Genomic DNA, 26,611 nt, shown 5'->3' with positions numbered 1-26,611 from the left:
AAATTATAGATGCTTCTCGAATCCTCTTTACCTGCTGTCTGCCTGCCTGTTGCCGGGTGACCGTATATCGTCGCCTTTTGTGTCTCACTCTTCACTCGTCTAAGGGGAGTAACCTCGAGAAGCAGAGGAATTCTTTCGGATCCCTCAAGTCAGAAACCATGTTGGCAGTCTGCGGACCCGGGCTGTGTGGTTTGACATGCTTTTCTCTAGAAAGTCGGAAGTCACACAAACACCTCACCAGCGCACACGTCCACCATTCACGAGCTCAGCTCTTTATACGAGAACTCTGGCAAAAATTCACTTCTCAGTGACACCTGACTCGTCCTCCCTGCGGCGCAGTTCCTCCTCCTTTCACCTTCCTTCTCTGTGCCCCAGTCACACCTCGTTTTTCCAGACTTCTGAGTGTGCTGAAAGAAGTCGGAACTAACAACGTGGAGACCGTAGAAACTCGGTGTTGACATGTGGTAAAGAATACGAGAGATGCACCATGAACCTTGCTCCTCCTTCGAATCCTCCACGAGCTCCGTTTTACAGCTCAGCCCCGTATTGTTTAACTCAGTTCATCCGTATGGGGGTTGATATCAACGTAGCAGTCTATCTGAAATCGTGGTGTCTTCGAAATTCGCTGAACCTTAGCCTCTCACCTTCGCCTGTCGATCCTCGTGCCATCCTACTTTTCATTCGCTGCATGCCCGTGGATCCTCTGTCCTTCATGACCAAAACAGTTCTCTTTAGCGTCTACAGCGCACGCATCCATCTCGTTCCCCCCTCATGATCTACAAGACATATAAACGATCCTCTCTTTCCCCCTGGCATTCACACTGCATGCACCAGCTCCTTCTCTCCCTTTGCTTCTATTTTTGTGTACTCCCCAGAAAAAGCATGTTTGCATAAACCTAGGAATGCGCCATTCGAATGCATTCATGAGCTCCTTTCCTTCCCCTACACGTAGTGCTCATCACACTTTTTTGACATTCGCCGTACTCGTGTGAGTGTCTTTGCAACGAAAACAAAAAGAAACTTCGGAATGTAGCTGGACTCTGTCCCTTAAAAGCCTTCATTGAGATGACAGAAAACACCCTACGGTGAACCGAAAACATCGCATACTCCACGGTCTGCACGCAGGGACGCCTGCGCCTATGTTCCATTCTATACAACTCTCGCCTCCACACCCAATTTCTATGACCGCACCCTGTGACAAATACGCAAGTATATATATATATATATAAAATATACGTAAATGTATAAATGCATATATATGCATATATATATGTATTTCAATGTCTGTTTTCTCTCTGGAACAGGCATGTAGGTGATCCATTTGCATGCTAAGACTGCGTTTCTAAGATGCACAGGTGCGATTCGTTGATGGGGGAGTTGCTGTGTGTGATTCCACGATGACCTTGCATGCCTTCGGTGTCCCTCGGTGTATGCCCAGTGCACCTCAGCGTCCAGACAGTCAAACGGGTGTATCGCGAGAGTGGAAAACTCCCCTTTTACGCGACATAGTGGTAGATATTGTGATCACTGTCATCCCGCTTCAGGTATTCGCGATGAATCAAAGCTTCAATTCGCTTCTTCAGCATCGCAGGGTCACATTTGAAAGACAGTTGACTAGACACCTCCGCAACCAGAAGGCTGTGTCTCAGTTCTCTCTTCGCCTTCATGATCCTGACGACGCACGCGTCGATCTGGTGGTCGCGGTCTTGCGAAACGCGCGCCTCGACCTTTGCAATTTCCTCTTTCTGAAGACACACATTACCACAAGCCTTCTCATGCGCATTTTACACAAACGCCCTCGGTCACGTTCATGCCACGGAGACGCATGCGCCCACAGTCTGCTCCGCATCTGAATCCACCTCGTACTTTTGGCTGCTGAGTCGCAGTGACCTTCTTGTGCTGCAAGGCATGGTAGATACCACTGTCGCATGTGCTCAGGCTTCAGAAGGCTCTGTTGTATATACATATACATATACATACACGCATATGAATATTGTACACTTCCTTGAGCGATCCACAGATACAGACAGACTCCAGTGCATCCTTGGAAGCCAACCATGACTTGGTAGTCTCCGTGGTGTGCGACGAAACCGCAACTCTCAGCCACTCCTACACATGTGAGTCTACATGCAGACGAGCAACAGCAGCCCATCCCCCCGCATGCACCGCAAACGGTGGGGGAGAGCAGTTGCATGCGTGACTGAGATCCACATCTGAACTTTCCAGAACGCGACACAGGTAGACGACTCAGCGCGATAGCCATGGGCTCAATCTCTTCTTGAAGACTATACCTCTTCTACCGAAAAGACGGCTGTTGCACATGTTTACTCAGTACTCACTGGTCAATAGGCCGACAAACGAGAAGACAACGATGTGCTCAGGATAGAGTAAAACAGAGGTCTCCAAAACAGACGTGAGGTCGCCTGGCTAACCAAGTTGCATCGTAACTGCTATTTCACCGACATGGAAATGACATAAATATCAATAGACGACCGGTTGCGGATGGAGCTGCGTACGAAGCACAGCTGCGCATCTGTCAAGGCAGGTGCACAAGTAGTTGAATTGCTTTTCTGTGTGGCCGTCGACGTAGAGATCCTCCTCTGTTTCTCTCCTATTTGAGCAGAGAAGACTACGAACGAGAGTAAACGAACATAAATCTGCAGTTACCCCGGACATCAACGCATGCATGCACACATGGTGATGCACGACAGACGCACTTTCGAGAAAGAGTTTGTTCGGCGCATGCAGGAACGCTGGACGCCGAAAAAATGCTTCTGCGGGGAAACGGGGATACAATCGGCCCTTCGCGCTCATGTACGTCATCTCATATCATGGTACGATTTGAGGATTCGAGCCAATTACTCGACTGTGCGTTTCCGGCTCTAACATGAAGTTTTCTGTCTCCACCTGGACCGTACGTAACACAACTCCGGCAGAGAACGCGGTATTCCGTTGTAACATCCCGTGGTGACCACAGACGAACTACGGCAGATGTCCACTTCCTCGTAGTCTGTAGTCCCCAGAAAAGCGGACGCTATGAAACACAGGCGCCCTCTCCACGTGGAAGAGAACACAAAGCGCGTCGTTCGCTTACCGGGTGAGTCGTCAGTTGAATTTGCGCAACGTGCATGCAGCGCAGTTTGGACTGGAAGTCACAGTTCACCGAGTAGCGCTCTTCGTGCTGTACGTACACCGGAAAACACACGGATCCGATCCCTGACCCCCCGCGAGAGGCGACAAGAACCGCGAATGGGAGGAAAAAGCGCGCGCCCACAAAAAACGCACCGTGTCGAGGAAAGAAGCGCGTCCGCAAGCCACTCTGTTTCTCGCGAAGACGTCCTCTCAGAACTCCAGTAAAATCACGTTGACCCAGACCCACAGAAAACACGACGTGCATGCATGCCTGATCACGTTGGCATGCATCGATGAGATGCCGTCCTTTCTGGCACCAATACACGATCTCAGGGGTCTTTGGTCAGGGCGCCCAGCGAAAGAGACACTGGACTCTTGGAGGTTTCGTACAGTCATTTGCGCATATGAATAAGGTCATCCACTGCTTGTTCGCCTTTCGAGTGGAATCGAAACAAACAGAGGGAACGACGGAGTAGAAATCCCCGGTTCACTCGATTCAGGAAGGGTCGAAGTAACAAACAATACCCTTGAGGACCACGGAAGCAAACAGTATGCGCTGTGAAACGATACACGCTGCAAACCAGGACTCATTCGCTCAAATTGAAGACTCCCGCAAGTGCACCCGTCGTACGAGGACTACGCTGTCCAAGTGTGACTCGAAGGTTCTCCAAGAGTGAGTGGTTGGCGTAGATTTTCTCCAGGGTGTTTATTGGCCTTTGAAGAAGACGAGGAATGACACGAGTCGAGGAATGACACGAGTCGCCGACTGACCTCGTCTTTGTAGCGCAAGAGAATCCTCGTCGCTTTGTTCACATACAGTGCAAGGAGTTGTCTCTGGAGTTCGTCGGATCCTGCGCAAACAGAGACGCGGAGTCAGTAACTTGGAGACTGGATGCGCCAGCAAGGACGGAGTTCCCGACTGGAGAGCAAGCGCAAACACTAAAACGGCAACGGTCACAACGAAACTCGGTGGTCGACAGAACAACCTCACACACGGGTGCTCGTTCCACTGCTTCGTAGGCCGTTCCTCCACTCTTTCAAAGCAGTGACAGATGCTAGGCGTCGACCCCACCGAACTTCCTGCTGCTTCTTTCAACAGAAGGGGAGAAGTTCACTCCGTGGTCTCGTTTTGAGCTTGACGCAGCTCTTGATTGGAGTCCTGTTCAGTCTCCTCAGCGCGGAAAAGGGAGTTGGTGGAAACCGAGAAACCTCTTTTGTCGATGCGTTGTCTCGGTCGTGACGGACGAACTTCCAGAGCCAGAGGATTCGGCACCAGTCAGGTGGGCAAGGCTCCGCCTTCTTCTCGGCCTCTGCACTTTCAGAGACTCTGTTACGTTCCCCGGAGCAACGCCGACCTGCTCTTCTCTCTCGCGTCCCAGTGTCTCGCTTCGCTGCCCCCGTGTACAGAGCCGCGCGCGACCCTCTCATGTTCCACTCTCTGCGCAGACCGTCCTCCTCTTCAGGAAAAAGTAGGAAACCGTCAGACGTGTGTTTCGACTTCTTCGCGCATCGTCTCCTCCCGCGTTCCCTCCTGTCCGCCCCTCTGTCTGGGGATCGCTCTCTACGTATGAGTTCCTTTCGCGCGCTCCTTACCGAAGCCTGTCGCCTCGGCGATCTCCTGAACCGTCATCGAGTCGCGTTCGTTGAACAGAAGGAGAATCCACGCCTGGGACTCCGACACCTTGAACAAGTAGTCTGGCCATGCCCGCGCATGCACAGACCCCGGAGAGTCTTCTTCCTCAGACTGCTCCTGTGCATGCGCCGGAGAAGCCGAAGAAGACGAAGAGGTCAAAGAGGACGAAGACGTCGAAGAGGAAGAAGAGGTCGAAGAAGACGAAGAGGTCGAAGAAGACGAGCCGAAACACTGGAGAGAAACATATGTGGACAAAGACGCAAAGGCATGAGACAAGCGAACGCGAGGAGACCACGAAATGCTGGAAAGACGACGAAAGAGAGAAAGTTGAAAGAAATGAAAAAACACAGAAACACGAGGAATCTGCCAAAACAGAAGAAACGCGACCCCACCGTCGTTCTCTCACAGCTTCGATCATGAAAACGCGTCTCTCGTTTTCTTCGCGATCCTCTCGTCCTTCGCACACTCAAACCAGGACTTCTCTCACCTTTTCCACACCGCCTCTCCTCCTCTCGTTTTCTTTTTCAACATACCCCATCCATGCTGAAGCTATCCTGTCCCCTCTCCTTCTGCTGAATCCATCCGTTCTCTCTTCCTTCCTCTACGACTCTTCCTTCCTCTACGACCTCTCTCTTCTCTCACTCGTTTATCTACGACCTCTCCGTTCTCTGTTTCTTGCGTTCACATCGCTGTTCTTCGTTTTTTGCGTCCTCACGTTGACTGAGAAGTTTGCGCGAACTTCGCAGGCGCCGAGCGAGGAGATCCAGGAGAGATTGCGGCCAGGGTGCTTGGCTTTGTAGAAATTCGAAAAGACCTGGCGAAGCGTTTCCGCTATCGGGGGAAGAATCAGCTTCTCTGTCGGCGCGCTCGGAGGCCATACGCCCGCTGCGCAGGTTGCTACGTCGAAACTCACTCCGGTTTTCGCAACTTCCTCTTGAGAAGCAGAGTCCTGCGGAGCCGAGACGAGAGTGAAGACTCACAGTGAGGCGAAACGCGGAAGAACGACATGCTCCACAGGCGCTGCGACCCTCGAGCGAGGCGAACAAGAGATCCAAGAAACAACGGAAATGCACAATCCACGTAAAACCACGACGCAAACACCTGGGGTGGGGGAAGCCACAACTAGGAGAGAACAAGGAGAGAGACAGGGCACACACGAGGTGAATAAAAGAAGGAAAGAAGCCTCCTCTGGAAACATACCGCTATTTAAGAAGCGCAATAACGCAGTTGAACAAAACTGAGAACAACCACGGTACACATGCACACACATAAAAACTATACAAAACGAACCTTTCAGACACATACACGCAAATATCCAAATTCACTTATATATATATACATATATATACATATATAGGTATATGTAGATACATACAGGCGCATATATACAGGCATATATATATATATATATATATGTAGAAAAACGTATGTCGATAGACATTTGAACAAGGTAACACAAACTCCGACTCCAGTCATGAAAAACGCGAACCAAGACCTCTACAGAAAAATTGAGTAAAGCGATGTTTTGAGAAGGGATGGAGCCTCACAGCATTGAAAAGAGCCATGGTCTGTCGAGACAAGTGAACGTCATTGAACATGCTCTCCATTTTGTGTGTGTACTGTTGGCCGCACTCTGAAGGAAAGAAGAGAAAGACAAAGAGAAACGCTGAGAAAAACATGGAAACACGAGAACCAGTGGAAGCCTGTTCGCTGTCTTTCTTTCCGTGTGTAGTCGTTCGCCTTTTGTCTCCGCCTGTCTCCTTCGCTTCCGTTTCCACTGTCCGTTTTTTTCTCTCTTCTCTACCGCGTGCTTCTCTGTCGTTCTCTTTAAACGGCCTCTCTGCACCTCTGTCTTTCTGCTTCTCTCCCGTTCTCTCCATCTCCCGCTGCGAAAACTGCGAGTCGACAGCTTCAGATTTGAACCGGGAGACGGAGGGGCAGGAAGGTCCCATCCGGCCGCGAGCAGAGATCGACGAAAAGTACACAGAGCGACGCATCGAGAAACGCTGCACGTTCACAGTGTGTGCGCAGAGACGAACCGTCTTTCAGCTGCTTGACCATCGCTTTTTCTGCGTCGTCGCTCGCGGACTTCCGCGTCAGAAGGCGCTTGCACAAGTCAGTTCTGTAGAATTCCTGTCGAAACACAGGAAACAAAGATATCAGGCCGCGAGACAGGTGAGAAAGGCCTTCACCACGCTCTGCATGCACCCAGACACGAATCTTTTTCGTCAAGGCTTTTGAGACCTCGCGCGGCTGCTTGAACTTGAGTCCTTGTGCAGCCCCAGGAAAACTCGAGTGTCTCTGATTCTTCGACTTGCCGTCCCCAGGTTCTACGCGACGTGGACCTCGAAGCTTTCTGTCTCCTCTGTTCACAGAGAACTACGGTCCGCCAAAATCCCTTCTACCCTCCCCCGTTCCGAACCTCCCTCGTCCTGCGTATTCACCGGCCGCTTCTCTCCAAGTGGACATATGACGACCGCGCAAACATCTGCGCCTTGGTCGGCGTGAGTTTCGCTGCCCAGTTCTTCTGACCCAAAAGACGCGCAGTCTGCATCTTTCCTCCCCGACGGACAAAGTGGAAGCAGACACTGAAGCTTCGACAGCACCCGTGCTTGGACTCAAGGAGAAGAAGAACCGTCCACCGATCAGAAACAACTGGACTCCGGTACGCTGAAAGTCAAGACTTTTCCAGAGTTTTCTGTGGAGACGAGGAAAGACCGAATCCAGAGACGACGTCGGGAGCGAAACACACATTCTGCAGTGCAGAGTCGCTGCTCTCTTGTGCCTCACTCCCGGACGGGGGATCCACGCAGAGGCTCGAGCATCACGTTTTTCTTCAGCTCCCCCAAAAGTGGATTTCCGGATGCCGAAGTCCACCGCGTCAGCTCCCTCCCGAAGGGAGTTCAGTCGGAGCTTCCAGAAAACTACCACCCCTCGGCGAAAGAAAACTGGAACGATGAGCAGAATTGTCCGTCTCTCGACATGCACTCCGGATTCCAGCTCCCGAAAACAGCCAGCGTTCTCGATAGCGAGGAAGACCGTTCAGCAGCTTCCGCAGTTCCAGTGAAATGCAGGACAAATGCAAGGGATTCCCTTGTGCAAACGAAAATAGAAACCAATATGGCTCTTACACTGGAAAGAGAGTTTTTCTTGAACCTTACCTCGAAATAGTCTTTCCCGTCGAGGTACCGGAAAATCACCATCACCTTTGCCATTTCTTTTTCGAGATCTTCTGCAGACTTTGTCTCTCTCAAAAGACAGTCGCATCGCTTCGCTGCATGCAAAAAAAACGGACATCTGCGTCTCCTTCGTTTCTGAAGTTCAACACAGAGTCCCCCAGAAGACATCCCTCCAGCGCGCCGTCGACACACTCCAAATAGGCACTAAACAGAGGCAGACAGGAAACTCGAAGCAACATGTTCCGTCAAGAAGAAGAGAATCCAGGAAGATGAGATTTCTAAGGAAAACCGACTCTTTAGAAAAGCGAGTTTTCAAGAAATAGAAAGTATCAAAGACCCTCTCTACACGTAGACAAACGAGGAAAGACTCTGCTTCTCCTGCGGGAGCAGAGGAAGGCCTCTGAAGAGTCTGTCTTCAGATGCTTGACTGCGTACTAAAGACCGCAAAAGGTTGTATGGGTTGTCCTCTCTCGACCGGTCACCGAAGAAAGCGTCGTCGTATCATCCAGAGAAAAAAAAAGATTAATCTCCGAGTGGCTAACGAGGACTCGCTTACCTAAGAACCGCGTGATTTTTCGTGAGGATTCAACATCCTGGTTAAGAAATTTCTCCCATGCTTCCTGGAGAAGAAGTCCATTTACAAGAAGGAAACAGGACTGTTTTGTGCATGCGCGAATCTACGGATCTGCTGTCCCCATGCTCATATCGCACGGCTCTTCTCCGTCGACATCGAATGTCTCTCTTCATTTCTTCTTTTTTCCTCTTCCGTTCTTGCCTCCCGTCTGTTCGTTTTCTCCTCCTTTTTCTCTTCTATCTCCCCCTCTGCTTCCGCCGTCTCGCTTTCCTCTCTCTCTCGTTTGCCCCCCGTCGTTTGCGCGTCCATCCCTTCCATCCCTCTCCTCAGTTGCCTCTCCCCGAGGCTCCTCCTTCCCCGCTCTCTCTCGCGTTTCGCTCACCTTGATTCCGAGACTGAACTGCGGATTTCGGTTGAAGGCCTGCATCCAGGCGAGGTCGTGCGAGTCTTTGAGAGCGAACAGCTGCGCCGTGAACTCGCGTCCTTTGAGTTCTCGGTCCTTCTTCTCTGCCGAGTTCGCCGACTCGCGCAGCTGGCGCAGGAGCTCGCAGCCAGACTCTCTGACCGCGTCGACAAAACGCAGACGCAGCAGATCCAGCTGACCCACTTGACTCATCAGGGTGTACAGACGACCCAGCTGCGCTGTCTGCCGCGTCTCGGCCAGCTGTCGCAAACTGGGGACTGCCGACAGAACGTCGACTTGTTCCCCGACGAGGTGGTGTCGCACCAGGTCGAGCAGCGGCTCGCGAGACGCTTCCGAGAGAAACGCAGACGCTCGGGCGTCCTCCTCGCGCAAGCGGCGCTCCGCGTAACTGCTGTACTCGCCGACCGTCAGAGCGACAGACAGCTCGGCACTCTCTCGGGCGTAGAACTCCGCAGACGCCTCAAGAAAACGGCGCTCGAAGAGGTCGTGGTAAACCTGCAGATACGCGCCGGACAGACACGGAACGAAGAGACTGAGACGTGCAGAGGCGGAGCTCGCGAGCACCCGGAGGTGGACCGCGACGGAACCAGAGCAGAGACATGCGACAAGAGAAGGAGAAACAGAGACATGCGACAAGAGAAGGAGGAAGGGAGACACAATGGAGAGCGAGGCAGGAACAAGGAGAGAAAGAGAAGAGTATTTAAAACAAGACGAAGCAGCCACTGAGGCGACCCTCTGAGTCGATCACCGAACTGTGAATCCCATCCCCTCCCCCCCCGCGGACAATCGGTGGCTGTCAAAACAAAAGTGAATACGAGAAAAGATCTACAGACACTACTCCACCTATCCCGGCGGCTGTTAATCTACATCTCTATAGTGTTCCTCAATACATCAATAAACCCAGCTACCGACCGCTACGTGCCAATCTACACATCGAGAGCATCTACGAACATCTCTACATGCAACTAGCACTACCACAGTGAGACTATATATTTATCGATTTCTAGATGAAAACCACTTATTCACCGAAATATATATATATATATATATACATAATATATATATATATGCATACATGTGATCATAAACCTAAGTAGAAACGTTACGAACCGAAAGGTAGATGTATAGACCTAAAAACACACTGTAGCCGCCGACAGATGTATACATAAGTATATATGTATACATGTGTGTAAATATGTATAAATACATGCATGCACATGCGGGTGTTGAGGAGCGATGAGTATTGTTCCCGGTTTACCCCGAGAGAGGAGAGCATGGAGGTGACAGTGCGAATGTCGTCTTGCCAGGCGACGTCTCCAGTTCGGTGGAGTTCGATTGCCCTGAGGAGGGCGTTGACAAGAGAAGCTTCGAAGTCTTTGCCAAGTTCATTCTGGCGACTCAGCCAGAGTGCCTCCGAGACGTCGATCAGCGAGCCTTCGTTCGAGTAGGCGACGAAGTGTTGCTCCAGAAACGCAAAGACCTGCAAGACCAGGTGCTGCAGAGAAGAGACAAGAGCGACACTAAGACACTCGGGTGAAGGGGGGAGGGGAAAGAGCTTTCTTCAACGTTGACAGGAGAGGCAGTCTTCCACCACCCATCGACGCAGAAAGAGAGATTCGCTCTCTCGTTTCTTCTGCAACGAGCCGCCGTCGACGCTCACGACCTTCCGGTCGAAGTTCCCCTCCATTTTCTCGTCCACTTTCTCCGGCCTTCAAGCAGCCTGCGCTCCTTCACTTCCCGTTCGCTTTCCGAGTAGCCACAGACAGAGAAGAACGGCGACGCCTCTCCGGCGCGGTCGGGAGACGAGAAGAACCTCAGGCTCGATCACACGGAGTCTCCGCCGAGAACGTCGCAGAACAGTCAAAGATAAACAGACACACACACTCATACACACATATGCAGGGATGCGACCCCAGACGCGGTTGCAACAAGAAAAGACGACGGATCTCAGGACACCGTGGTGGTTTCGTTGCTACCTTGGAATTCCTTCGTCGGCGTCTGATACGAAACACTGTCCCTTCGTACAGTTCGTACAGTTCGTAGAGTCCGTAGAGTTCGTAGAGTTGCAGCGAACCTTCACTTCACAGCCAGATCTGGGGTGTCGCTGTCGGCGCAGCTACGCGCGTCACACCGGTGCGTGCTCTCGAGAGTCCCGGAAGGACGCTTTCTCCTCACCAGAGCTCGCCGGAAGGACGTCCAGCCGTCAGCGACGGTATGCAGAAAGGCGAGGTCCGGCGACAAGGCTCCGTAGATGCACGAGAGAATTTTGGCAACTCGACAGTCCACGTGGGTGACGAAAAGCGAGAGCAGCTGCGCGCCCTGGCCCTCCAGCACTAGTTCCTCGATCATCTGCAGACAGCGCGCAGAGGAGACCGGCCGCGCGGTCAGCGACAGCGCGAAAGCAGACAGAACGCAGAAAAACAGGAACATCCCGAGGCGAAAAAGACCGAAGAAGAAGAGAGCAGGAAAACAGAGAAGCACGAAGAGAGAAGAAGGCAAGGCGTCGAAGCAGACTGCTGGCGCGAGAAGGCCTGGATGCGGCGGCGACGCTCAGAGAGAGGGTCCTTCCACAGGCGACGGACCAAAACGCCATCGGACGCGGCAGTTGGAAAAGCGTTCTCGCGCCCACTCTCGGCCTGACGCGTCGGCAGTTCTAGGTGACTTCTGAACCTCGACTGGACGGTTTGACTCTTGCGAGAATGCAGGCAGTGCGACCAGCCACGATGCCGTCGCAAGGGGAGACTGAAGCGAGCAGTGTGACAGCGAACGGACGAACGGCGCTGCGGAGCGAGACACGGCATTCGCGCCGGGTCCTGGCTTTGTCCCGACGACGGAAGTCAGGAGAAAAACCTCAGCGAGGTGACAGGAAAAACGCGAGAAGCACGGGGAATCTCACTTAGGGGGAAGACCGAGGAACCGCGGTTTCGACAAACAGTTTCCCCTGTAAAAACTCACAAGAGAGAGCGCCTGCCTGTTTCGCAAAGGCCCTGTGCGTTCAAAGACATCCTCCATCAGCACCGACACCTGCTTCTCGCACTCCTTGAACGTCTCTGGCCACGGCTCCGGCTTCTCTGCAAACAAACAAATCAGCAAATACGGACACAGATGTACGCGTTTACTGACATTCAAATAGACATCTACAGACGCATATACAGATACACACAGATCAGAAATACTGCTGTCGTTCTGGATTCTCCCTACAAAAACACACTCCAGTAACTGCACACACCGACACACCCCCAGTTACACTCACAGATGCGGTTGTATTTATATTTATATATATATATACATATATACATATATATATATATATATGTATACAGATAGTATTCGAATTTATCTCTAGATGCGGCAGCATGCGTTTGTGTCGATGAGTGACGGAGAAACAGACTGGGATGTGTTTCCAGGTGGGCAATCCGGCAGCGCATGCACCGAGGAAAGGAGGAAGGATTGAAAGGATGAAGAGGACAGGTCCGTTCGGTCCCGAGGTGAACCAGGAACTTTCCGGAAACCGATCGACCGCCCTTCGTATTCTCTGATGTCTGGCTCGAGGTACACAAGAGTCTCCGCAGCTAAAAGAGACGAAAAAGGCCGTGCTTCAGCACAGCCTTTCGCGGACAGTGGGTCAGTGAAATTCCTGCGGGGTTTCCCACTGAGGGAAGACGTCGACTTCCGATGCAAACGACAGTCGGCATGAAGTCATTCGAGAGCGCTTACCAGTCCTCAAACCTTGAATCGACACTTTGACAACCTCGCTGGACTCCGGAGGCCAGAGGGAACCATCTCGCGTCGCAGACGGCATCTTCTCTCGCTCGAGAACTCAACGTTGCGCCACAAAGTTCGCCTCCAACCGACGCGCATAGACACATACATACACACATATGCATGTACGTGTAGATGCATACATGTAATGTATATATATATATATATATACAAATATAAGTGTATGTATATGTACGGCCGAGTATCAGCTTCGATGGACAGGGGGACGTAGCCCTCGTATGGATGGTTCGTGACTTGGCAGCCTGAGTCGAGAAATCCTTTGTGAGAACGTCGAGGATGGTGGTGTGTGCGCCGCCGAGAGAACCGCGGGGGCAAACATTCGGCTCTGCTGGCGGTCCGTAGGAGGCCAAGCCGAGCGGAGAGAAATGAGAGCGTGGAAGCAGGCGCAAGAGGAAGAGGAGAGGAGATTTGCAGGCGCGGAAGAGCATACACAGAAAAAGGCGTAATTCGACGGAAGAAGAGCAGTGAGGGAGGAAGTCGGAACTAAAAGCATGCTAACGCGTGTAGGTCTGAGAAGGCGAAGTCCTGGGCGTCCTCCTGAAGAAAAAAACGTTTCGTTTCTCCCTGTGACCCTTTCCTGAACCCCTCGTGGTCGATGGAAGCACAGCCGCTGTCCAGAGACCGGACCTCTCTTTCCTCGTCGCCAGCTATCTGTCGACAGGTTTACTTTTCACTTTGGTTTTTGCCTTGAAGTTCTGTTGCTTGCCGAGTTCCTCGTGTCCTCATCCCTGCGGTGGTTTCCACATGCGCGCGCCCGATCGACCCTGCAGGCCGGACTGGACGCGTCATACAGAGGGCAGCAGGCACCAAGACACCGAAGCGGAGTGCGGCGAAGCCCACGGACCTTTTCCTCCTCGAAAACGAGAGAAAAAACACTCGAGGCAGGAACCCCAGGACTCACAACAGCTTACAGTGCGTGCATATATATATATATATATATATATATCTTGTATAGCGATATTCATCCGCATGCACACAGGAAGCGTACGGTAGGTGTCTGTATTAATATCGTGTATACACATATGCTGATGGCGGGTTGCGTCGAGTTTCCTGCGGAAGTGTCAACACGCGAGGCGGCAGGTCACGCGGCGGTCAGGAAGCCGCTGGCCGCCCTGGAGTCGGAGAACGCAGACTCGTCTTCATTTCTCGAAAGACGGCGACTCACCCCGTCACAGACATGGATACGCCTCTTCACACGCAAGGGGAAACGGATTTCGAAACTGTTCGAGGAGAGCGAAGACACGGAAGAGCAAAAAGAGGGAAGAAGGGCAGACGAGGAAAGTAGAAGCCGAGCTGCAGACGAGTTCACCAAAAGAAAGAAAACGTGGAAACGGAAGTCGACCCTGCGAGGGAAAAGCACGTTTTTCGCCAGGCCGTGCGGTACCGTCACTCCTCAAGAGTCTTCCTGCACCACCATTGACGGCCGACGACGTGGAGATCCATGTAAACTGGCGGAGTTGAAAAGGCTGAGAAGCTCCTCAAACCAGCAAAGCCAACAAAGCGTCGGTGCCTTCTGAAGAAAGCTCCACAGAAACGTGCACACTGCTGAGGTGTATGTACAGGTCGCGAGTCTCGGGTTTCGCGTCGCTTTCGCCACCTCTTCTGCTTGTTGGTGACCAGGTGTTTCTCCAGAACGAACTGGTCGGCCGCCCCGGGAAGAACGGACTGCGTCGACGAAGAAGAGACAGATCTTTGGAGAGAGTCGCGGTGGCAAAAGGAGATGCTTACGGAGAAAGGATCAAAAATCCGCGGAAGTCGTCGCGCTCAACCCATTTGTGGCTGTCCATTTCTGTTTGCATGCGTTGCAAGTGGAAGAAAGTGGCTATGCAGCGAGCGGTGATTCCGTGAGTCACTGTTCGACGTTGCCATGTCAATCAAACACGTTTCGCTGTCACTGACATTTTATTGGAGTCCCAGTTCATTATGTAAATAACCTGGAGTCGAGCTTCAGTTGCTGTCTGACTGGTACTGCATGCGCTGCACACGTACCACATACGTCCACGAAAACATCGAGTTTCCCACTGGAAATAAGAGCCAGAGAAACGTTCCCGCCATCCTACAAGCTGAAATGCATGCTTTCACGCCTATCGGCGCGTTGGCGTTTGGCTCAATGAACAGAGTCAGCAAGCTCCACCGACAGCGTCGTTTTCTTGACGGTGTGCACCCTGGAACACAGAGGTGAAGTGTTGTCTCCAAGATCTTCGATCACGCAAGCGGAAACCTGGCTTCACACAAAGCATGAGGCACAGCACTGCACACACCTGCATCAAAAGCGTAAATCAAGGACACGTCTGGAGTCGGTAACAGCAAGTCCGCAGATGAGCCTGTCAGTCGCCTCACGCTTCAGAATCTCATCGCGCTAGCAAGCAGAAAAGTGCACCAGATGCTTCTGAAGTAGATCTAAACGCTACAGTGGAACCTGTAACTTCTTGGAGTCCGAAAGGGTAATTTCAGTAAGCATCCAAACGGACAAGGAGAATTCAGAGCTAGAGCACAGCGACAATATTCAAGGTGGGGGTGGAATAAGAAAAAAGCAAAAGGAGTGGAATTACGGGTACCACTGACGACAGGAACAGAAAAGAACCAATAAGCAGCCTCAGAACTTAGAAACAGTTGGCTAGAATCTGTGGACGGTAGGCTGTTTAGCCGAGACCATTACCGAGTCTCGGACAGATGCTCTGCGTTGCCAACGCACAACCTAATGGCTCGGAAATTAGGCCACCGTTTAAGTTCTTGGGGAGCTTTGGGGTTTAGAATATCAACCCTCCATGGTAGGAGAGAAACTTGTAATGCATATTTGATGCGTGCAATGGAACTGATGTGGACAAATCTTAAGATTGTGTTAGGATATGAAATTCAACACTTTCTCCCGTCTTCAGCGGTCGAGTAGCGTGGCGGTGTCGAGCGGTCATAAACAGTGGATTAGTCTGAATCTCTGTACTTTTGGGTCATGCCCAGAGAATGCTGGGTATGATAGTTTCAGAAATCACATAGACCTGGGTCGTCTGCATCTCTTGACTAGAGTTAAAACGACACATTCTTTCTCTATGGTGCTGCGGCGACAAAGTGGCCAAACGCATTCCTTTGGTGAATCGACAAGTTTACAATGCTTGTTTACAGGTAGTGCCGCAGATTCTCTTTCACTTTTTTTGGGAATTCAGCATCCCACGTACCATTGCGTCTGCGTCTACTCGATTTTCGTTATGCAGTGCTGGATGGTGAGGACCACACTTGTACAAAGACATTTCTACTCATCTTGCCATCATTCCAGTGCGTGATCGAGCGCGAAGAAGCACTCTCCCTCGTTACCCTGACAATATAGAATCTAACCTATCGTAGGACGGGAAGTGTGCAACATAAACTGAGGACCACTGCGAGTTGGGAACTCCGGGTTTAGCCTTTGAACTTCTTTGTTTACCGGATGCAAGTTCTTTCGTCCTTTTCATGACCCCCGGGCTACTTGCCTTAGGCACAGCGGTATCCAGCGTAATGTGCCATGGAACATGCCTTTTCAAGAAACGAATGAGATGTCTGAAATGAGGCAAAACCGAGGAACTCTTTTTTGCACAACAATAGGCCGAAGGTCTGGCCCTCTAGGACGAACTGCTCGTTGTCTGCGTTGCCGTTCTCCGTTCTGGAATCGTACAGTAAGGCCTCTGTTCAGCATATGTGTTTCTCACAGAATTTCGTGAAAGACTTCTATTCACACGGTGGTACACGCAAACGCTAGACTTCAACTTTAAATCCCTTCCTTCTACTGAGCGTGCAGCGGCAGGTGGAGCGTCACAGCGAAGAGCCTCCGAAGCGTTAGGTGACCTTGAGCGTGGAGTCTTGCACCCGTTCGAGAAATCGCTGCGAAAGCAGTCGAAAGAACCGTGTCCCACTCAGCTCGTTGCCTGGAGAAGCCCCCGCGCTGCCACACAGAGGATTCGTCCGCGTTTCTCCGTCGTTTCTCTCCCCTTCCACTCTTCCACGCCTGCAACCCCCCAAAAAATCTGTTGAGAGACTGGCAGCCGTGAAGCGACGCAGAATTCGCGAGCATTTCTTTGTCCGGCTTTCGAAAGACCGTTCCAGCTTGGATCTGCGAAAGCGGTCTAGAAAAAAGCATGTTGAGGCGTTTTTCCGAGAACAGAGGGGACGCAACGCACTTGGCTGCGGTTATCGTTCCGCGAAGAACGAGGACATGTGAGGCAAGAATCGTGAACAAGCGAATTTGGCAGCGCTACAAGAGCCACCGACGGAGCACAGTTGGTGACAATACAGAAAATGATTCCTAAACTTCACGAGAGGTGAGGCGACAAAGAGTTTTAAGTCAGGTTTTCTAGACTCTTGAGCTCCATCGGCGAACCGTCTTGGTGTCGACGTCTTGAACTCGACCTTCTCTGCAGGGTATGCTAGCCATTCGTTCTTTTCGGCGCCTCTCTCGCAGACGCTGAGGCAATTGAGTTTTCCTGCTTCGGATGAAAGCACCATTTTGAAAGAGCGTAGTTAACTGGAGAAAATGCTGGGATCTCTCTCCCCATTTCCCGTTGAAAAACTCGAGAGGACTCAATGTGTCGCATCGCGCTTGTGTGCTAGCAAAGAGAGTGGCACAGCTCCCGCGAGCTGATGGTGCCGACAAGTTTCAAGAGTGACGGTAGTTTCGTTTTTCCCCTGGTGACTGATTCGCTATTTCTGCGGGCAAGTATTCCACGGGGAGACGCTCCCGAGAAAAGCGCAGAATCCCTTCTCATCCCGGGGAGAGACCACGTCCCGACGCCAGTGGACTTTTTTCAGCAGCCTCCCAGGCACTGGTCCTGCGGGACGTTCTGTTTCTGTACGGCTGTGCGTTCCTGTCGTCTTTCCGCGCTCGTTTTCCACGAATTATCAGCGAATGCTCTCCAGCCGACTGTGGGCGCTTCGCGTGTCTTCAACTAGCGCTGAGCGTCTCCGACCCTCGCACTTTGCTGGGCAAGCGGCAAAGCAAGGGAGCTTTGTGTAGCTGTGTTTCGCGAATGGCCAGCACGGCGCCTCCTTTTCAGAAGACAGCTGGAAGCAAATCAGCGGCTATGCGGAGCAGCATCTTTCTCCAGTCCTCTCTTCTCGACGAACACCCCCCCAGGTTTCACTCGAGCACCTCTCCCGTGAGCAAAGTACCTGCGACGAAACGCACGGACCCGCGTGGTGAATCGAGTTTAGATCTTCATGAAACAGAGAGAGGACGAGAGTCACGACTGCACGCCGCTTCGACCCTTTGTGAGCTCCCAACTTGTCAACTTCTCTTTTCCGGTCTCTCGTTTCCACGGCCCTTGGCGTCGCGTGTAACTCCTGGAACGTCTTCAGTCGTTCGCAGCGCTAACGCCCTCATTTCCCCAGCGTCTTGACACCTTTTCAACCTGCTCTCCCCTCACCTTTTCCGGCTCGCCTCGCCTCTCTCTCTCTCTGTTGCGAACCGGCTTCTGAATTTCTCGAGCGGGTTGCCTTGCTCCGTCTTACACTGGGACTTTTGACAAGTTCCCATCTGCAGTTCGCGTTTCCACCGTTTCTCTGGACTTTTTCTCGGAGTCTCCGGTACCCGCGAAAGTCAGTGAGTGCTTTCTGGTACGCACAAAAGCCGCCTCCAAAGAACGTTGGTGTTTTTCGTTCCAGCTTCCAGAGAAAAGAAAGGAAGGGCAGAAGGAACGCTCTTCGGTTCCGCTTTGTTCCGGAGACACAGCAGCCGCGGGAAAGGCGTATTTGTCGCCGACGCCCTCAGTCACTTAGGTTTTCCGTGAAATCGATGCGGCAGGAGAGTTTCGACAGACGCCCGTCGCCAGAACGTCACATCGACACGCCCACGTAGCAGCAGCGGTGGCGCTTTGGAGGACTCGAGACCTCTGCAAAACACTGACAGCCGAGAAAGCCCTCTTCGTTCGTCCACAGGTTCTCTTCGGCTTCCCCTGAGCTTCTCTCCGGCCGAGAAAAAGATGGTCGCACTGGAAGAAGCTCCTCCCTCCTCGGAGGACAGGCGCTCAAGGAGGGACAATCCGAAGCAGTTGCCATCGACAAAGAACTCCGACTTGCCTGAGATGAGAATTCCTTCGCCCCATGCCTCTACCGTCGATACACAGGGGAAAAACAAACGAGGCACTGCCCTCAGCTCTTCCTCCTCTTCATCTGCCTCCTCTTCATCTGCCTCTTCTTCATCTGCCTCTTCTTCTTCATCGTCGTCTTCCTCTTCCTCTTCTTCTTCGGAGTCCCGCGACTCCTCCCTTTCTCACCCAGCCTCCTGGGCTCGAGAGTCCGCGTCCCCCTCTGGGGACTCTGAGTCTGGAATGGAAAACTCGAAGGGAACTTTGAAAGAAACTTCGAAGGGAACTCTGAAAGAAAACTCGAAGGGAACTTTGAAAGAAAATTCGAAGAAAACTTTGAAAGAAAACTCGAAGGGAACTCTGAAAGAAACTTCGAAGGGAACTTTGAAAGAAAATTCGAAGAAAACTTTGAAAGAAAACTCGAAGGGAACTCTGAAAGAAAACCCGAAGGGAACTCTGAAAGAAAACTCGAAGGGAACATTGAAAGAAAACTCGAAGGGAACTTTCAAAGAAACTTCGAAGGGAAATTCAGAGAGTGAATCACGTGGACCTTCAGAGGGAAAGGCTTCGGGAGACATGAAAGACACTCCACCACTTTCAGCGGAGACGACGGACCTCTGGCGTCCTGCACACTCCGCTTCAGCAGGTGACAACGCCCTGTCGTCCTTGAAAAGCCAAGACGCAGATTCGTCTCCTCCAGCGTCTCTGTCTCTTTCAGGTTCCTCCAGTTCGTCAGATCCGTCTCTTCCTTCGCGTTCTCAGAAACCTCTCAGTCCTGTTTCTCAATCTCCACGTGACCCTGTGCCTGTGTCTCACTTGACATCTGCTGCCGCCCCGTCTGCTTCTCCTTCTTCGCTGCTTACCGCCTCCCAGAAGTCTCCCTCTGGGATCTCGTCTTCGCCTTCGCAAGGTGAGAACGTCGAGCGTTCTTCACATCTTCCTCCAGCCGTCGCAGAGCCGTGTTCTCCTCCGTTTTCTCCCTTGGACGACGACTTGAATTCTCTCGGAGTTCAGGGAGCGTCCGTTGCTCGTCGACTTGCCTCCTTCGACGTCGAGCAGACCTTCGCTCTCGCCGCCGAGCTCTTCCCCGCTACGTTTCCTTCCGCGAAAGAGAGCGACAGCAGCGCTGCGGCTCGGGCGTATGCTCGCCCAGAGCCTCCTGCTCTCCCAGACGGAGGCCTCGAACTCGACACCGCGTCGCTGTTTGACTCTCTCGAGGACGAGACGCGCGTGGAGGCTCTGAGGCAGAGACTGCGCGAAGCGGAGTTTTGGTTCCGAAAGCTTCGTGGAGATCTTTTTCTCTGGATCGAGAAGGCCCTTGACCTGCAGGCGCGCGTCGGGGACGCCGCAAAGCTTCAAGCCACGCAAGCCTTCGCCATCCAAGAGCTCCGCAGAGAGAAGCGCGCTGCCGAGCGGCAAATGCAAAAGGAGAGAGACAGTTTGAGGCGAGAGCGCGAGGCTTCTCTTCAAGAAGTCGCTGCGTTGAGACACGAACTCAACCAACTGAAGAGTCGCGCTGCGGGCGCCGACGCAGCTGTCCGCGCTGCTGCCAGAGTTGCGGCGGAGACAGATGACCAGCGAGGAAAGTCCGGGGAAGGACAAGAGACAGAGCAAGAGGAACGAGCAGCAGACAAAGCCGCTCTGGTGAGACGCCGATCTGTGCAGAAGAACGCGAGATTCGGAGATCCAGGCGTTGCTCCGCTGCTGGTAGCTCGTTGGCCTCTGCAGCGACTGCTTGGAAGAGCGGGACTTGGGCAGTCGCAGCCACACCAAGTCTCAAACTTTCTGTGTGTCCACGCTGTGGAAACGAAGCCGCGAAGTAGTTCTTCGCCTTTTCGGTCGCAAAGTTGCCGAACGTCTTGCAGAGTGCCGAAACTGCATCGAGGCAAGCTCTGGCAACGGGAGCTTCTAGAGAGAAAATGCGCTCTGTGGAACAAGGAGAATGAAACCGCCACAGCACGCAAAGTGTACATGTAACGTCTCCTCTGTTTGTATGCAGACGTGGTTGTGTCGCGTAGCCCGTTGGAAGTTCATGTTGTGATGCCCTCGCGCTTTGCTTCTGGGCCTTTCTTTCGCAGGTGTCTCTGACGGCTTCCGTGGCGGCGCTGAAGACAGAGCGAGATGGCCTCGTTGGCGAGTTGTACTACGAGCGCCGCAGGCACAAGGAGGTTGCGGAGGCGTTCGAACAGACCCGTTACATTTGCGAATCAGAGGTACTTTCCTTCACGCAGAGGAGACCTAGAATCTCTCCGAACGACCTCAGCAGACAAGAATCCACGTGAAGTCGACAGGATCGCGTCCCTCTTCTGCAGCGCTCGAATGCAGCTCGTGCAGTCAGCGGAGGGGGGAGCCTTTGGGCAGCTGTGGTCGTCTTGATTTCTAGTTTCACGAAGGGCTGTTCCGCAGGCGTGGTAGTTCCCGTAGCGACTGTTGATGCACAGCAGATGCCTTCCTTTTGTTTTAGTCCCCTACCGACCCAACACAGACTTTGTTCCAGATGTCAAGCCATGTACGCAGCGTCTCAGTGCATAGCGTCGCTTTATTCGAAACGCACTCAAGCCTCCCAAAGTACTCCAGGTGCATCGGTTTGCGCGACGAACACCAGAAAAGCAGCTGCAGGGTGGAGGTATCTACGCTCCTGGGGTCGTCTTTGACGAGAAGTCGAGTTCCCAGGACCTCCGGTCCAGTGTGTTCGCTGCCGGGGGCACTGAAGTGTGCCTGTTCCCTCACCGCATCGTGTTCAGTGGGCTCGTAGTTCTACAATGCGCCTCCTTTTCCGCTTCGTCTCTCTCTTTTCTCTGTAGCACCTGCCGAACCTGGAGAAGCTTCGGGCGTCGCTGGAGGCCAGTGAGGCGGAGCGGCATGAGATCCAGGCCCAGTTGATCCAGTACAAAATCAAGTACGCGGAATCGGCGTTTGAAGAGTTGGAGTCGCGCCAGCAGGCAATGCAGCAAGGCCTTCAACACATGCAGACTGTCCAGCAGATGAAATCTCTCCAGCTCGAGGTCGCGAACCTGACTTCCCCGCGGGGGCTCCCGGACTCGCGGGGCGGCGAGTCCGCGCTTCTGAGCCGCCACAATTCCCAACGCAGACGTGACGAGTCCCCGTCGTTATTGTCGCGGGTCTGCGCGGCGCTGAGCCCACGAGACTCCAGAGAGCCCCGAGGTCCTCACGACGGCGCCACGGGGGCGGTTGTCACCCCAGCTTCGCCCCTCGTACAGGGCCTCGGCGATGGGCCTGAAGTTGACGCCCGTACCGGCGGCTTCGGATCTGTTCGAGGCTTCGCGGACGCAGAGGGCGGCGTGAACTGTCTGGGGGTCCAGGCGCCGCGGCTCGCGGGTTCGGTCATCCGGTCCCCACGGGGCCCTTCGGGCCCAACTAGCGGTCCGGGGCTAGCGACCCCGGGGCTTGCGGGGGCGTTCGCGGCGGTCGCGCCTCTGGCCTCACCCCGGGGCGCGAACGCGGAGGAAGCGGGCCTGTCCCCTCTTTCCCGTCGAAGCGTCCCCAGTGGAGACGGGGGGTCGGCCACGACTCTCCCATCGACTGAGGGGCGAGTTCAGAATCCAGAACTCGAGGATCAGGTCAGGCCCCTGACGAGTCGCATGTCTGGGGTTCCGCGAGTCCCGCCGCTTCGCCTCGGGGACTTCCAGGGCCGACTCCGCGACGCAGGTACCAGCAGCCCCGGGCCTGTCGCGGGTCACTTGGTCCAGGACGACGCGGCGCAGGCGCCTTGCGGCGACGAGGGGCGAGGCCAGCTGGGGCGCTATGGGAGTTGCGGCGAGACGCGGTCGCGGGTGCAGCACTCCTTCAGCTGGGCTTCCGAGGCGTCAAGAGACAGCGGCCAACCACAGGAAAGGGGATGGAAGGAGACTGTGACGGGGACGACGCGCAAGTGGTTCGGGAAGCTAAACCGTCTGACATCCCGGCGGACAGGAGAGGAGGAGAAGAAGGCTCACGAGGCCCGGAAGACGCAGGGCGGGGACGACCTCCAGAGCGACCGGAACCTGCGAACAGTCTCCGAGGCTGCGGCAGGGCGTACGGGGGCCGGGAACAAGAGAAATGTGTCTCGAAGGGAGGCGGACACCGCGGAAACGGGGAGGCAACGCGTGGGCAGAAGTGAAAGTATCAGCGAAGGCTTCTCGTCCTCATCTCGGTCGTCCTTCGGCTTTTCCGGGTCGGACGATTCCTCGTCCTACTCGCGGTCGCGCCGGTCCTCCAGCGTGGAGCGTTCGGTCACGCAGGAGTCCTTCGACTCGGCGAGGCCACAGCCGGGCACTCTGCGGTTGCAGAGGGGCGAGGCTGAAAGTCCGCAGTCTTTCGAAGAGAAAAGTGGAGAAACCGCGACGGTCTCGCCTCGGGAAAGGGGTGGGGAGGCGGCTGCTTCATCTCCTCTTGCCAGGGCCCGCGCTGTGTCCCTGAAGGGCCTCGCGCGCTGGGGCTCCAGTGGAGGAAGCCTTGCAGCTCTGTGGAGTTCGGCGCTCGGGAGTGGCAAGGCGGAGACATGCGAGGAAGGAAACAGGAGTCCAACTCGCTTCCGAAAGCCAGGCAACGGAGAGACCCCAGAAGCGTCGGACTCGCAAGTTGCAGGACAGCAAGGAAGACTTGATGTTCTGGAAGTTTCTGACGAGCATACCAGCGCCAGTCGCCCGCTCGAGGAAGGACAGGGAGACGCAGGAGCAGAGTGGGAGAGAGGAAGGAGCTCGGGGCGAGAAGAAGGACCGAGAGGAGGAAAGGAGGCAGATGGAAGAGAGGAGCGGGAAGCCAGTCTGTGCGCACTGGAGGGTGAAGAAGGCGAGAGAGGACACGACAGAAAGATGAGGGTGGCAAGGCGAACAACAGATCCGATAGAATGGCTAGCGGAGCAGTAGTGACGACCGGGGGCAGGGGGGGGGGGGAAGAAGGCGATTCGAGGTGGAATATGTTTGCTTTCGTGGACCATGGCGGTACAGACACAACGGGACACCCAGTCGGTTGCTTAAAAAGGGGACTCGAAAGGCCCTCCTGGCGCGATTGTAGAGACCAGAGGTCGAAATATCGCTCGACAGCTTTTGACGTTTTTTCGTAACCACACGAGAGAGCAGAAAAACTGGAAGCTAGTCGTCTGTTGTGCGACAGTGCTGCTAACTCCACTGTAGACAGGTGTAGTCTAGAATCTGGTGCAGTGACGTGCGAACGGGCGTCGATTTTCGACAGTCTGCAGATAGGAAAAACCTTGTTGGGTAGTTGAAACTGGAGCGCCATGGCGAACGGATGCTTGCGAAAAAACTAAAAGAAACGCTCGCGACATCCGTTTCGTAGATTTCGCCAACGCAGGCATTGTCTGACAGAAAGACTCGAGAGAAAAGCTTCACCGGAATGGAAAAAGTGTGTCATAGGGGCGCGCGCGGAAACAAGACACCTGAGAGAGCGCCCGCCAGTACGCGTGTCAACTCGAATAAACAGAGACATCATGGTACCTAGCATCTAGGATACTCTGAATGTAACTTTGGTTATGAGGCACAGCATCCGACATTCTTTATGACCCTTGAAATGCGAGGACGCACAATTCCTGATTGGGACGTTCGTCATGAGTACCAACAACCAAGTTCTTTATTCTTGCTGGCAGTAGTGTAACTGTCTGTCCCCCTCTCTGGCAGATCGCAGGAGAACCGTTGTTAGCGCGAAATGCCGTGTTTCCTCAAAAGAAAGAACCGCGTCTTGCATTTTCTCTGTCTCCCTCTCGGTCTCGTCCGTCTGTCGATTCCGCAGACAGGGCATGGTGAATCCATCCGACCGTAAACCTGACGAGCTGAATCTCCGCTGCTAGTTTTTTCTCGTTTTTTCGCTACGTCACAGGAGAAGCAAAACGTCTTCCCGCGCTTGCTTGCTTGAGTGAGAGAGGCTCGAATGCCACAAGCATGTTCCGTGTTCTTGATCGTTTCGTACACGGCGGTTACGAGGTCACTTTGCAGAGCCCGACCTCAGAGACAGGAGCTCGAGTATATTCACCCTTGTCTATAGTCTTTTCGCCATCCAGTCTGCGTTTAGAGAGAGAGGAAACTGTGCAACGGTTGATTGTTTTTGTGTCCCCTTTGGGCTGAAAGGAGCACCGGCGGGCACACTCTGCCAGGGGCGCGGGTCGACAAAAAACTCGAGAAATGCTCGAGTCTCGGGCAACTCCAGAAACTGAGGCATTCCCTCGGTTGTGTCTGGCGGTTGTGTGCAACAGCTTCTGAAAAACATCAGTTCCATTAGTAGAGACCACACGAGTCCGTTGAGGTTCTGCAGCCCCCCTTCCAGATCTGAAACACTGAACTAGGGAGTTGGCGGATGGGCAGAACAGCCAAAAACCTGGGACTCAGCAGAGACTACGTGGACCGTTCTTTCGCGATCGAGGGTGCCCTGGTCTGTGAAGTCCTTTTTCGACGATGCTATGACTAGATCGCTCTTCTGAATTCCCTCTCGCGTTTTCGCGCTCTACGCTGCGTACCTCGCCCGGCAACTCCACCTTCCTCTGCTTGGGGATTCGGGCAAACGGAAAAGCCTACGGGTGAAACAGATGTCCTTTCCGCTGTCTGCCTTTTTCTCTGCGTGTCTTTCACATACACACGAAGGGCATGATGTTCTGCTGGGTAGCCCCGGCGCTCACATCCGGTGTCACCTGCGCAGAAACACCATAAGAGGCAAGAGAGAAAAACACATTTTAACGCCTTTTTTCTTTCGCTTTCTGCCTTTTTCTGGTCGCCGGTTGTACACTGACGGCCGGCCTTCCTTTCCTCTGTGTCCGTTGTCCTTTTGGGGCTCTCCACTTGACAGAGGCGATAAATCCTTAGCCAGAAACAGCAGAGAAGCCAAGCAGACTTTTGCGTCTTCTTCTCTTTTCTCGTCTGAAATCACCGCGTGTCTCCTTCGCATTCAATTCGGTTTTTTCCCCTGATCGCGTTTCTGCTGGAAACTCTTTTCCCCGCCCTTTCGTGCGTCGAACTGGTGCACGGATATTTGGCGGAGCCAGGACAAACACACCCACTTAGGAGAATTCGCTCCTCCATCGCATTTCTGCAAGCTTTTTGCCTTCCGGCCAGCCAGTGACCGTCACCTGTTCTGCCCTCCAGAACTGAGAATAAAGGTGATTCCTTGTTTTTTTCCAAACGAACTGTCCTTGCTCTCGGCACTCAAAACGAGGGCGAAGAGGACGTCGACAGTTTTTTTGTTTCGGTTTCACTTTCTCCATTTGACTATCCATGTTTTTCTGTTTTTCTCCGCTGTTCACGAAAACGTCCCCTCCTTTATGCATCGTATCCCCGCTAACTACGCGCTGCCATTTCCTTCTTGCTTTTCTTTCTGGATTGCTTTCTGTTTTTCCACTCCCTCCTCCATCGGGGTGCCTTGAGCATGTTCTGTATGCACATTTACATGTATGAATGCGTATGTGGCAATTGAAATGCACCTATATATATATATTCATATATGTGTGTATAATTATTTGCAAGTGCAAAGCTGCACGTCTCTTTCGCTGCTGCATTGGGCATAGTTACGGGGGAGAAGCAGGGAAGCACAAGAAGAGAATTCGTCCCTGCGAGAAGAGCGGCATGGACTCGATGCAGAGTCCCCAGAGACCACTGTTACGAGTCGCCTTGAATTAATGTGTACCTCTGGTACCCTCTTTCTACTAGAGTCTGTTTGCGACAGCTTCGTCGACTGCCACTCTCCCGAAAGAAACGCAGTTGCATCGAAGACTGTGACACACCAAAGACTTGAGGAAGGTGCCTATTTCTCAGTACCATTAGTGAACTCCTTTAAAAGGATTTATGCAGTGACCTCGGAATTCCATTTTACAAAGTGAAACGGGGTAGATGG

At 53.2% G+C, this 26,611-nt stretch overlaps 2 protein-coding genes across 2 annotated transcripts; one reads left to right on the top strand and one right to left on the bottom strand.

Moving 5' to 3' along the window:
- Window positions 1-51: 51 nt before the first annotated feature.
- TGME49_316660 (cullin family protein) lies at window positions 52-14,453 on the bottom strand. Its single transcript, XM_002364789.2, has 14 exons — window positions 12,660-14,453; window positions 11,898-12,013; window positions 11,118-11,291; window positions 10,201-10,437; window positions 8,901-9,437; window positions 8,501-8,564; window positions 7,927-8,039; window positions 6,805-6,898; window positions 6,313-6,398; window positions 5,481-5,714; window positions 4,726-4,996; window positions 3,904-3,983; window positions 3,095-3,181; window positions 52-1,745 (listed from the first exon to the last, which is right to left on the bottom strand). Exons 1-14 carry the CDS (start codon window positions 12,742-12,744, stop codon window positions 1,497-1,499), a joined length of 2,427 nt encoding a protein of 808 aa, XP_002364830.1. The 5' UTR covers window positions 12,745-14,453; the 3' UTR covers window positions 52-1,496.
- A 1,893-nt stretch (window positions 14,454-16,346) lies between these two features.
- Window positions 16,347-25,179, top strand: TGME49_316650 (hypothetical protein). The gene is made up of 3 exons (XM_002364788.2): window positions 16,347-20,419; window positions 20,854-20,988; window positions 21,580-25,179. Exons 1-3 carry the CDS (start codon window positions 18,671-18,673, stop codon window positions 23,641-23,643), a joined length of 3,948 nt encoding a protein of 1,315 aa, XP_002364829.1. The 5' UTR covers window positions 16,347-18,670; the 3' UTR covers window positions 23,644-25,179.
- The last annotated feature ends 1,432 nt before the right edge of the window (window positions 25,180-26,611 follow it).

The sequence above is a fragment of the Toxoplasma gondii genome, chromosome XI, assembly GCF_000006565.2.
Source record: "Toxoplasma gondii ME49 chromosome XI, whole genome shotgun sequence".
In the NCBI taxonomy this organism is placed as follows: domain Eukaryota; phylum Apicomplexa; class Conoidasida; order Eucoccidiorida; family Sarcocystidae; genus Toxoplasma; species Toxoplasma gondii.
The sequence above is the reverse complement of the archived record's forward strand: the minus strand, read 5'-3'. Positions and strand labels throughout refer to the sequence as shown.

Coding starts and splice junctions, on each gene's coding strand:
- TGME49_316660 (XM_002364789.2), bottom strand. CDS start 12,744: ATGCCGTCTGCGACGCGAGATGGTTCCCTCTGGCCTCCGGAGTCCAGC. Junction 8,565..8,900: donor AGTTCAGTCTCGGAATCAAG/GTGAGCGAAACG, acceptor CTTCTTCTCCAG/GAAGCATGGGAGAAATTTCT. Junction 6,399..6,804: donor GGTCAAGCAGCTGAAAGACG/GTTCGTCTCTGC, acceptor TCTTTCCTTCAG/AGTGCGGCCAACAGTACACA.
- TGME49_316650 (XM_002364788.2), top strand. CDS start 18,671: ATGGTCGCACTGGAAGAAGCTCCTCCCTCCTCGGAGGACAGGCGCTCA. Junction 20,420..20,853: donor CAGCAGACAAAGCCGCTCTG/GTGAGACGCCGA, acceptor TTTCTTTCGCAG/GTGTCTCTGACGGCTTCCGT. Junction 20,989..21,579: donor GTTACATTTGCGAATCAGAG/GTACTTTCCTTC, acceptor TTTTCTCTGTAG/CACCTGCCGAACCTGGAGAA.